At 34.9% G+C, this 12,581-nt stretch overlaps 1 protein-coding gene across 4 annotated transcripts in view; it reads left to right on the top strand.

The window, feature by feature from the left end:
- Positions 1–12,581, top strand: part of LOC105470139 (contactin 1) — a 388,425-nt gene that overhangs the window by 223,432 nt on the left and 152,412 nt on the right. For all 4 annotated transcript variants that reach the window (XM_071071869.1, XM_011721914.3, XM_011721915.3 and 1 more), the window contains exons 4-6: positions 5,279–5,411; positions 8,869–9,041; positions 11,145–11,240. In XM_071071869.1, the coding sequence (XP_070927970.1) occupies positions 5,279–5,411; positions 8,869–9,041; positions 11,145–11,240 (402 nt within the window). The remainder of the gene's footprint in view (positions 1–5,278; positions 5,412–8,868; positions 9,042–11,144; positions 11,241–12,581) is intronic.

The raw sequence follows: 12,581 nt of genomic DNA, 5'->3' as shown, positions 1-12,581 counted from the left end.
GAAGTGTGTCCTATTCTGCTTTTTGTTCTTGGAAAGGGCAAAGAGAAATATCTTTTTTTTTTTTTTTTTTTTTTTAGAATTAAGACTTTATTCAGGAAATTTGCATTTCATATTAGTTTGATAAATCTTTTTTTCTTTTTTTTTTTAATTTTTTTATTTTTTAATTATTATTATTATACTTTAAGTTGTAGGGTACATGTGCATAACGTGCAGGTTTGTTACATATGTATACTTGTGCCTTGTTGGTGTGCTGCACCCATCAACTCGTCATTTACATCAGGTATAACTCCCAATGCAATCCCTCCCCCCTCCCCCCTCCTCCCTCCCCATGATAGGCCCCGGTGTGTGATGTTCCCCTTCCTGAGTCCGAGTGATCTCATTGCTCAGTTCCCACCTATGAGTGAGAACATGCGGTGTTTGGTTTTCTGTTCTTGTGATAGTTTGCTAAGAATGATGGTTTCCAGCTGCATCCATGTCCCTACAAAGGACACAAACTCATCCTTTTTGATGGCTGCATAGTATTCCATGGTGTATATGTGCCACATTTTCTTAATCCAATCTGTCATTGATGGACATTTGGGTTGATTCCAAGTCTTTGCTATTGTGAATAGTGCCGCAATAAACATACGTGTGCATGTGTCTTTATAGCAGCATGATTTATAATCCTTTGGGTATATACCCAGTAATGGGATGGCTGGGTCATATGGTACATCTAGTTCTAGATCCTTGAGGAATCGCCATACTGTTTTCCATAATGGTTGAACTAGTTTACAATCCCACCAACAGTGTAAAAGTGTTCCTATTTCTCCACATCCTCTCCAGCACCTGTTGTTTCCTGACTTTTTAATGATCGCCATTCTAACTGGTGTGAGATGGTATCTGATTGTGGTTTTGATTTGCATTTCTCTGATGGCCAGTGATGATGAGCATTTTTTCATGTGTCTGTTGGCTGTATGAATGTCTTCTTTTGAGAAATGTCTGTTCATATCCTTTGCCCACTTTTTGATGGGGTTGTTTGTTTTTTTCTTGTAAATTTGTTTGAGTTCTTTGTAGGTTCTGGATATTAGCCCTTTGTCAGATGAGTAGATTGCAAAAATTTTCTCCCATTCTGTAGGTTGCCTGTTCACTCTGATGGTAGTTTCTTTTGCTGTGCAGAAGCTCTTTAGTTTAATGAGATCCCATTTGTCAATTTTGGCTTTTGCTGCCGTTGCTTTTGGTGTTTTAGAAATATCTTAACTGCAATATTCTCTCAATGTGAAAAATAATTTCAGTATTTTCTTGGAGATTCGCTTCTTATTTTAATCCCTGAAAGCTTGCATTGTCTGTTTCTATAAAGGTCAAATATAAGTGGGAGTATTGAGAAATATATACATATAATTTGTGAAAGGTATTATAACTGAGAAGGAAAAGTATCATAAGACACCAATATTATCCAGTTTGGCTTATAAAAATTCACTCCAAAATTGTTAAATATTTGCATATCCCCTTGAAGGGTTTGCTCATTCCTTATGTATAGGAATAACTCTACATACACACCCAGTATAACCTGATAGGCATAGCCTCATCATTATTAGTATGTGACATTCTATAATTTTCCATGAAAATTTTCCTGGCTAGCACCTTTTCCTTTTTTAAAAATACATATTATTAAGATAAAAAAGCTACTTAAAACATACTCTCAGTTTTCTAAAAGCTGACCAGCTTTTATCTCAAAAGCATACACCTTAAATGAAAGGATACATTATCAAAAGAAATATTTAAGACTACTCATTTCATTAAAATATGAAAATCTACTAACTAATCTTTACATAGAAATATGTTTATATGAATCTGTCTTTATTATATTTGAAAGTTCCAAGCAGTACTTTCAATAACCAAAGCAATTCTGAATGACCGTTACTCACCTTACTTCAAAGAGATAAAGAAGCTTCTTTCAAGGAAGCAAATGAAATTATGAATTAAATTTAGAATTCTGTATGATAACCCTCCATATAATGGCACTTCTAGAAGTCACTTTAGAAACAGACACTAGACAGACCAGGGCTGTCTATTTCTATATTGGAAATACAATTGTGTAACTGGTCTTTATTAATGTAAGCCTGTACCTCTTGAGATGAGTTCATATTTTAGGAAGTCATATTTAATCACTACTATATTCCATTAAATGAGACTAATATTTAGTATCTAAAAAATCTTTCCAATGTGCTGCTTATAGAATGCAAGTTGGAGAAGGTTCAAAGGAAAACTCTTAACCCTGAAGACCTGAGATTCTCTTAACAACGTCTTTCACTGAGCAGATCTTTTGATTTTAAGAAAATTCAACTTAATCCTTTTTTTTCTTTGATAGATCATGCTTTTGGTGTTGTGTCTAAAAACTTATTGAAGTACCCGAAGTCAGATCAAGGATAACTAACACCTATAAGTGTATCAAATTGTTGCTCCCAACATGACTATCTGAAATTTCTATGCTACCACTGTTGTAAGAAGTGGAAACTCAAGATCCAATCCAATGCAGATCAGTGGCCTTATGTTTAAAGTATATGCATACTTGCAACATACATTCATTTCTCCTTAAATCTTCTTACACGGATAGCCTTCTCCATTGGTAACAATAACATTTATATCATCCCCAGGCTTGTCGCATAAGTATCAAAGTACTTGGAAGATCTTTATGAACTTTACAGTCCCCTAAGCAATATTTATTTTTAGTTTTCTAAATATTTATGAACTTAGATTTAAAATAAATTGTTTTAAAATAATTCACACTAAAGTCATTAGTTATCAAGGATTATGGTGGGAATAGAAATTATCTTACCTTCAAGAAGAGAATCTCTATATATTGATTTATCTACTTGTCTTTTTAAGCATTTTTATATGCATTGAGAAGAAACAAGATCTTCAAATTGGCAGGTGTTACTAAATTGCTCCAGTCAGAAGACCTGTGCAATTGGGAGAGACTCAAGGAAGAGCTTATGAAATTGTCAAACTGAGAAGAAAAATAACATGATTTTTATCACAGATAAGCACAAGGCCATTTCTTTTAGAAATCAGAAAATCCAGACCTTACAGAAAAAATAAAAGTCTTCAGTAACCAGGGATTCAGGATTCATTTCTCATTTTTTCCCTGCTGTGCTGTTACAGCCTGAATAGCCAGAAAATATTAGACATCATCAGTAAAAGTATTAGAAGTAAAGCAGAAAACATTATATTCATTTATGGCTTTTACAACCTCAAGAAGGATATGGAACTAGAGACAACCTAGAACACAACTTTCAAAATTATTGGCAGAGAGCATCTCTGTGAATAACTCATATTTGTAATCTTAATAATAATTGTGGTAGGCACATGGAGTCCTTAGGACATATGCTTATGTTCCTTTCTTTTCGGAATGTACAAGCCCTGTAAAACAAATTGCTTGCCTAAGACAATAACTAGAAAAGGTCATTGCAGGAGCTAAGTCTAAGTATCAGCTCCTCTCATCCTTCTGATTCTGATCCAGCTATTTATTTCCTATCTGAAATAGGATGGTGGTTATGGAATGTGTCTGAGGTCTATAAACTATTGAATAAAAGTTTCAGCAAATTTCAACCAAAAATGAGGCAGCTCCCTTTGAAACATTTTGGGTTAACTTATTAATTAGAGAAATTAATTCCTCATACCAGTGGCTGGGGTGGGGGGTGGGGGGTGGGGGAGGAGGGGCAGTGGAATTAACTTGAGGATTTTAGTAACCATCTATATGTACAAAAAAAATGTACTCAGTGTCCCAAACACAGTGCTAATAAGACCAGAGCTACAAGAGTGAAAACTTGGCTTCTGGTTTTTAGAAGCTTCGTGATTAGTCGAATACTTTATATACATAAGAAACATGAACTAAATTTTGAAGAGATTGGAAAATTCATGAGAATGGTTTTAAAATTAGCATTTATTCATTGCTGATTATAAGCCAGGTACACTGCCATCTTCCATGAATTGTCTCAATATAATTCTGACAATAACCTTATCAGGTAGATTTTATTATCCCCATTTTATAAAGAGTGATATTGAGCTTTGGAGAGATTCAATAATTTGTCCAAAGGCACACTGATAATGGTACTGAGGCGAGATTTAAATGACATAATGAAACTATTTGTTCAAAAGGAAGCTGGAACAGAGCTCTCATCTTCAAGTTTAGTGTTAGAGAAGATAAAATGTCTGTGTGCCATTGCCTTTACTTCTCTCTTAAAAAATAACTGGAGGAGTGAATCATGGCTTAGATCGGGCAGAGACATTCCAGTGACCTGTAAGAATATTCGTTCTTTCTAGCCACACAGATCATTATTAATTCATTTGAGGCATATGACTTTGCGCTGTGCTCTGTAAATGCTGCCGCAGTGGTGGCATGTGAATGATTCTCTTCTCCTCATCCTGCTGTGAGGTGTCACTCTTCCCTTCCAGGGAGAATAGACCAGAAACAACTGCTTCTCAACACAGCTGTTTGTGATCAATTTTAAACCAGCTGTTCAGATCCAATATCCATGTAATTTATTGATTGATTGTTTTAGATGGTGCTGAGTGCCAATGCTAGTCACATGTTTCGAAAAAAATCAACAAAAACTGGCTCAGAAAAGAGACTCATTTCTGCAACATCAAGAAGCTCTCCTTCACATTCAGACTCTTGTTCAAAAATCATTAGGCTCCTATTGTTTTTCAGACAACCAGGCAGCTACCCAGGAGAATGATGTACACAGATGAAAGACATAGCCACCTGTTCTCAAGCATTTGCAGTCTAGCAGAACAGAAAGTTGTACCAGGAATCGTAGCAAGTGTATTAAGTACCATAACCTATATGGGGAACTACAGGAACTCAAAAGAGGACCAATAGGAGCCAGGAGAGATGAGAGGTTTTGGCTTCCTGATGGAACTAACTATGGCTAGGTCACCAAAGTATCATGCAAATTTTGATAGGACAAGAAAAGTAGAATGATGATTCTAGGAAAACCAAAAGCATATGCAGAGGCTCAGGGGCATGAAAGCACAGCTTGTTTGGGGAAGTGGGAAGTAGTTAAGTTTGGCAACACGTGGTACATTTGGAGAAATGTCAGGAGATTCACAGAAAATAATTTTAAATGAAGAGCCTGATGTGTGGCTCAGTATTATGGAGGCAAATATCTTCGTTTTAAATTAAAATGGAGACTCTGTTTCTAAATTTTTTCAAGCAATTTTTTTTCAGTGTTCCCAAATTTTCTTTGACTTATAAAGCAGTACAATGTAAAACAATTTTTTAAAATTTTCCTTGTAGTTTCTGAGGAAGACAAAGGATTTGGACCAATTTTTGAAGAGCAGCCAATCAATACCATTTATCCAGAGGAATCACTGGAAGGAAAAGTCTCACTCAACTGTAGGGCACGAGCCAGCCCTTTCCCGGTTTACAAGTAATGTACCTCACTTCTCTTTTCAGAATGGAGTATCAGAGTAATGATCACAGATCAGCAGCTATGAACTTGTACAGATATAATATAGTGCTTTCTGCAAATTCCATGGACATTAACAAAAATATTAGCATACAAGCTATTAAAAAAGTTGTCTAATGCTCAAATAGGAGATTCTCTTAAATATATGCAAATAATTCTCACTATTTCTGCACAGGTAATGCTACTGGCATTTGACATCATCCACTTACAATTTGTATAATGGAAACCATGTTTTTAAGCCTATGAATGGTTATATAAAATTATACGTAATTTAAGTATACAGATTTGAGGATAAAATGTTTTTGTTATGTACTGGCCTGGATAACTCATACCTACAGAAATAGATACATTTTTATATTAAGTACATTTAAAGATCTTGCACAAATAACTGTAGAAAGCATCAGCTTTTTCAACAGTCTCATATCTGTATTCCAGCCAACACAGCAAATTTCTTAAATGTCTCTACCTATAGGAAAATCTATATAAACATACCTCTTACTGTTTTTCTGGGTTACATAAGTATGCTGTCAAAAACAACTTTATAAAAAGCAACAATGAGTTTTCCTGCTTCAGATGTGTCAGAAAAGTATACTAACAGTTTCTCATCTGATGCAAAGAATGAGATGCAAAAATCAACCAAAAGCCAGTGGGTTTAAATTTCACCTGTGCAATGGTTCCATAAGACAAAACAAGTGACTGATGGAGAAATTGGGGGCTCTAGTGTGTTCATGTCACCTGACTAAATTGAAGGTTGTCACTCAACAAATTTAATATTTTTTCCTGGATAGAAAAGTAACTTTCTATTATTATAAAAAATTCTTATAAAAGAGAATATCCCCTTCCACCCATTTGATTCTAATGGTACTCAGGTTTTTCCTGCCTTTGGCTACAATTACAAAATTATTCTTAAGATAAAATGTGAATTTAGATACAAAATTACCATCCCATTGAAATTATTTTTATTGTTTCAATTTCATGAATGGAGATGAGACATAAGTAGGTATTTTATAAATTATAAATAACACATTTGTTCTGAAAATATCTGATGGGCTAGACTTATTTGCACCCTTAAGCCATATATAATGAGAGCCTATTTGTCACTGACATGGAATAATAGAACTAATAGGATGTGTAGAGGAGATCCAATCCGAGAAAATTTTACAGGAGAGGAAGCTGAATCCTGAATAAGTAAATTTGCTTGCTCAAGAACTAGTAAATCACAGATCCAAGACTGAAACACAGGTTTTATGACTTCCAAAGAGGTATGCAATTTTTTCATTATTTATCTATCTGGATAGATTGATAGAATCCCAAAAGCTCTTTCAGCGACACTTATTCTGTGACACTCTGTTGTTAACATTCACACAAGGGACCTTAGCAAATCAGTCTCTAGGCTGGAACAGAGGCAACCAGAAGAAAGGGCTGCTTTCAGATAATGTTCTAGAAACATGGAAAAGGCTATGCTTCTCCTTGCTGCCCCCGTCCCCCACCACACTGGCACAATAAAAAGCAAAGCTTTGCTTTGCCAGTAAGTCACCAACTGCCTCTCACAGGTTGAACCCAGCACTGAAATTCCCACTTTAAGTTTGGCCTGGTTATCCATACATTAATAGACAGAACTAGAGAAGACAGATAGACGTTTAATCTTGTTATGAAGGCAGTCTGCATTTGACAGGGAAAAAAAAGGGGGAAAGAACAGAAAAAAAAAATCAGCTCATGATGCAAGTAGTTTGATGGAAAAGAACATTTAAAGTTTTTAAAATGTACTTAATTTCAGGACAAATTATACTAACCTTGGTATTCATCCAATTTTTTATTCATATAATAGTTTTATATTTGTAGCATGTTCTGTGACAACGTGCTATTCATAGCAACATCCCGAGAGGTACAATGGGGGACTTTACTTCTGACTTATAAGCCTTGAGGCTTTCATTATCTTTCCTCTATCCCCAAAGAAACAAGCATTACAATTAAAAAACTATTAAAAAGGATTGTAGAATAGTCTATGTTTCTGAAACTAGACCAGTGAACTTCTTCAAACACAGAAAAAGGTAATTCTTATATGATGTCACAAGCACAATCAGATCCATGTGGAGGAAATTAAGATAATAAACAAAAAGTTGGAACCAATATAATGAGGGAGAAATTACAAAAATTGGAGCTGCCCAACAAAGAAACCCACTGTCCTGACAAGAGCTAAGCAACTTAACACTAGATGGTTCAGGCAGGGACAATATTGCCATCACCTGTGGTAAGAGGAAGGCTTTATTCATTGGATTGTAATTTAGTAAGTTTTAAAAATGCAAAATCACAGTTTTCTATACTTGCTTTTAAATTATCTCCTATTATGAAAAAAATTGTAACTAATAATGTTCCAGTAATTTTGATTTGACGACAGATATTCTAAAGTCATTAGGACTCTTGGGCATGATTATTACTCAAATTAGAAGTGGCCAGGGAATGAGTGATGTGGCCACAAGCCACTACTACTTGAGCGATTTGACCACAGCTCTAGGCTTATGACTTTCCTCAGGACATGGAACTTTAAAGGATAAACCCTGATAAAGAATGATTATAAAATTATACAGTTGAGAACTATTTTTTACATGCATTCTTTTCATCATCACATCAGAAAGTTAGATCCCTGTTTCCAGTCTATTTATAATACTATCCCTATCAGTTAATGCTCTGATTATCTGCAGCATGTCTTACATTGTTATGATATTATGTGGTTGGGGAGAAAAAGAATTGTTCACCTTTTTTACTTTATTAAAAGTAATCTTTGAGTAATGAGAAAAGACATAAGTGACCACTAACTCTAGGCTGGAGAAAATCCAGTTTTACTTGTATATTTGTGGCTCAGAATAAATTTTCAAAATCCCTACTGACTTTTATCATTTTCAAATTGTGTGACTGACCTCTAGTGGTCAGAATATGTCACTTATTGAGCAGAAGCCAATGTCAATTAGTATGTTTTATTGAAAAATTACTTTGAAATTTAGAGTCAAATATTGATATTTTATACTTATTTCTGGTAGAACAATGCTTTTAATATTTTAGACAGTATATCTGCATATGTATGAATCTAACTGGTGCATAGATGGCTATCAATTACATCCCAAGAAATCAATTTATGGAGAAAAACTCAGCAAAATATTTGTCACTTGAGATACCTCACAAAAAAAAGACAAAATACGTCACGTACTTTGAGTTTTACCTGTCTGTACCTGAGCTAAATTACAAATTATGGTCCTAGAGACTCAGAATTATAGAATACAAAGAAATACCACCTGAATCATATTCTTAATTGTCTGACTTCACATGGAGCCGTACCCAAATTATTTTAGAACTGTGTTAGCTCCGTAGAGTTTCTAGGTCTCATGATCTGTGATATGACCTTTGCGTCTTTTTCTCATAGATGGAGAATGAATAATGGGGATGTTGATCTCACAAGTGATCGATACAGTATGGTAGGAGGAAACCTTGTTATCAACAACCCTGATAAACAGAAAGATGCTGGAATCTACTACTGTTTAGCATCCAATAGCTACGGGATGGTCAGAAGCACTGAAGCAACCCTGAGCTTTGGATGTAAGTAAACTGTAACTTTTTAAAAAGGGCAAGCGTGTTTCGGTGAGTTCAGCAAGAAGAACCATCAAGAAAGGATAGTGAGAGGAAGGCATCATAGATGAGGTAGATCTTACAAGATGAGTGGGCCATAATTGTGTGATGGAGACAACAAAGCACCACAAGGCATACCATGAATGCACTCAAAACAATGAAAGATGATGTTGTCAAATAAAGGAAGGCTAGGGTCTGAGGATCTTGACTCTCTAAAAATTAGCATCAGGATGAGCGCAGTGGCTCATGCCTGTAATACCAGCACTTTGGGAGGCCAAGGCTGGTGAATCACGAGGTCAGGAGATTGAGACCATCCTGGCCAACATGGTGAAACCCTGTCCCTACTTAAAATACAAAAATTAGCTGGGCGTTGTGGCACATGCCTGTAACCCCAGCTACTCGGAAGTCTGAGGCAGGAGAATCGCTTGAACCCGGAAGGTGGAGGTTGCAATGAGCCAAGATTGTGACACTGCATTCCAGCCTGGTGACAGAGCAAGAATCTGTCTCAAAAAAAAAAAAAAAAAAAAAAGAAAAATGCATCTATGGAAGCGCCAAGCCTTGTATTATCAAAAGGGCTTTTGGGGGAAGAAAATGTCACATATTGCAACATAATGGCTGTGACTCTTCAAAGATTAACCCAACATGACAATATCTTATTCTCTAGTATTTAATTTCTCATAGTAGGGATAAATGTAATTATATTTTATTATATTTTAGTTAATTTATATTAAATTTAAATTACATGAAACATTTAATTAGGACTAATAATGAAAAACTGTGCTAAGCTAAAAATTAGAGGTTGTTTTGAAAGAAAGTTTTACATTGGGAGATGAGTTGGACCAGGTGATCTCCAGTATGATTTAAATCAGCACTTAAATCTTTTGCAAAATGAATTATAGGATGAAAACAATGTTTTAAGAAGTCCTTCATGGTAGGGTTTATCAGGAGGGAATGAGAGAGGTCCAGGAAGAGAAGTAAGATTAAATTAGTGTGGTGAGAGTGAAAATTTAAATAACATAGATATAAAGGAAGGAATTAACAGGTTGCACAAAAGGAAAGAAGACTGTAAATTTTGTTTCCCAAGGAATATCTAGTCAAAGGGCAGAAACATTCTGTTCTCATTAATAATGGGATGGGAGCAAGAAAAACCAATTTCAAGGATGGCAGGAAGCATTTAAATGGTTGCTTCACATGCAGAGGTTATCGTGATATTGAGTTATCCAAGTGGAAATGTCAAGTAAGCTATTGAGGATAGGGATGGCATTCAAATAAGACACCAGGCCTGGAGAAGTGGATTTGAAAAGTCCTCTGCAAAAAAGTAACACTTGGAATAGGTGGATTTTCAGAGGTATACAATTTATACTGAGAAAAGTAACAATTCGATGTTATGATTTGGGTGCTGATCACAGGTAAGGAACAGGAAGAGAGGCAGAAAAAAAATAGAATGAGTGTCAGTAAAACAAATGAAGAACTGGAAGAAGAATATCAAGGAATCAAGCGAAATGTAAGTTCCAAATACACAGAAAAGAGTAAAGAAAATTAAAACTGAAGCAAACCCAGAATTTGAGAAGGAGCAAGAGATTGGTCACTTTCACGTTTCCTAAACAGGGTCCTGCCTTTCACCCTTATTCCTTCCTAATATCCAAGCCCTCCCTCAGGAAGGGAAATACCTTTCAAATGAGTCCATTCCTCTTAAGTTGTTCTTTCTTTCTTACTTTCTTTGGTAGATCCTGGTATTGTCTGATTTCATTATATTTCCAGATACTCTGACTGAGATTCTCCCTAAGTCTGAAACAAAAGTCTTTAGGATATTTGTGATTTTCAGGGTCATCAGAATTGTTATGCAGGCTGCTCCCAATATCCGTAGACTTTGAGATCATCACAGAACTTTTTAATAGTGTATACAAATCTCAGCAATGTAAGAACGAGGAGCTGACTTTACTAGGCTTCGCCAAACCACTGAGAAGTGCTGTATCTCAAGAATGAGTTATTCGCTGAAAGGTAAAATTGATGAATGTCTCTGTTTCTATTGATGAGGGAGTGAATGTTTCCCTTTTTTTCTTTTGTAATTAGATCTTGATCCTTTTCCACCTGAGGAACGTCCTGAGGTCAGAGTAAAAGAAGGGAAAGGAATGGTGCTTCTCTGTGACCCTCCGTACCATTTTCCAGGTAAACTTAATTCCTCTCTATTAGCATCTATGAAACAAAATGGACAAGTTTCCATATTCTTAATAATAATGCTACATTATTGATAATCCTGGCTCATTATTAATTAAATTAGACTGAATATTTACATACCTTGTAATGTGTCACTAACTGTTATGGACACTTCCTTTCTCAGCTCATTAGTTACCTGGCTCTAGTCCCAAGGATCTCTAATCATTTCAGTTTATAAACTTATATATGTTGTATCATGCCATCATTAAAGTTCCTATTCCACAGGGAAATTCTGTTAGATTTTCTAGAAAATATTCCTGAAATAGAATAGTACCAAGAAACGATGTATAATCAATCATTTTCTTAATAAGTTAGTATCTATAAAATACTGTGAACCCTATGTAATTAAACACTAGAAAGGGATAAAGACATAATAAATTATTAATCTCCTTAGAAATGCCAATCAGCAAGAATAATCCTCTACTTTATAAATGGGGCTTAATTGTCATCTGTTATGAAATTCAACTTTGAATGTATGTTTTCTGTACTTTTATATGGCTAAGACAAAATTCACCAAAGTGCTAATTAAAAGATGAATTCTTCATATACTTTCACTAATTTTCATTTATTTATCAAATATCCTTTTGAAACAATACATAAATACCTCTTTTCACAATTTAAAAATCATGTTTCTATTCTTATAGTTCTAATATGCCATTAATTTGACTTTAAACATCTCCATGGAGACTGAAACCTAACAGGCTTTTAGAATACATGCAGGATTTTGTGTGGAATACATCAATCTGATGTGTGTGTATGTACATATACACACACATATATTTCACACAAAATTATACATTATGTATTCCATGTGAAATTGTGTGTGTATGTGTATGTATGTATGTGTGTGTGTTTATATATTATATATATATGTGTGTATATATATAGCTATGGTTATTTACATATCAAATATTGGTGATTTCTTCCACAATAGGAGAAAGATGATTGCTTGATAAATATGGAGGGACGTATAAAATTCAAAATTTTGTAACATCCTTTCAATGAGAAAAGCCTTTTTCTTAAGAAACTATATATTTAAATATATATTTAATATATATTTAAAAGCCTACCATTTTCATAGCATTTCCCACAAAGTAATGGCCAAAAGTATACAGTGACTACATTTGACCATATTCAATACTGGATGGACTTCACTCCATCACTCACGGACTCAGAAAATCTCTTATGAGTACTTATTATACAGCAGGCACAATGTAATCCACAGAAATGCCTAGTGGAGCAAAACAGGAAAAGCTACCAGCCTTCAGAGGTCTTCCACTGGGAGAGTTAGAC

Source organism: Macaca nemestrina, chromosome 10 (assembly GCF_043159975.1).
Source record: "Macaca nemestrina isolate mMacNem1 chromosome 10, mMacNem.hap1, whole genome shotgun sequence".
NCBI classification, from domain to species: Eukaryota; Metazoa; Chordata; class Mammalia; order Primates; family Cercopithecidae; genus Macaca; species Macaca nemestrina.
The sequence above is the reverse complement of the archived record's forward strand: the minus strand, read 5'-3'. Positions and strand labels throughout refer to the sequence as shown.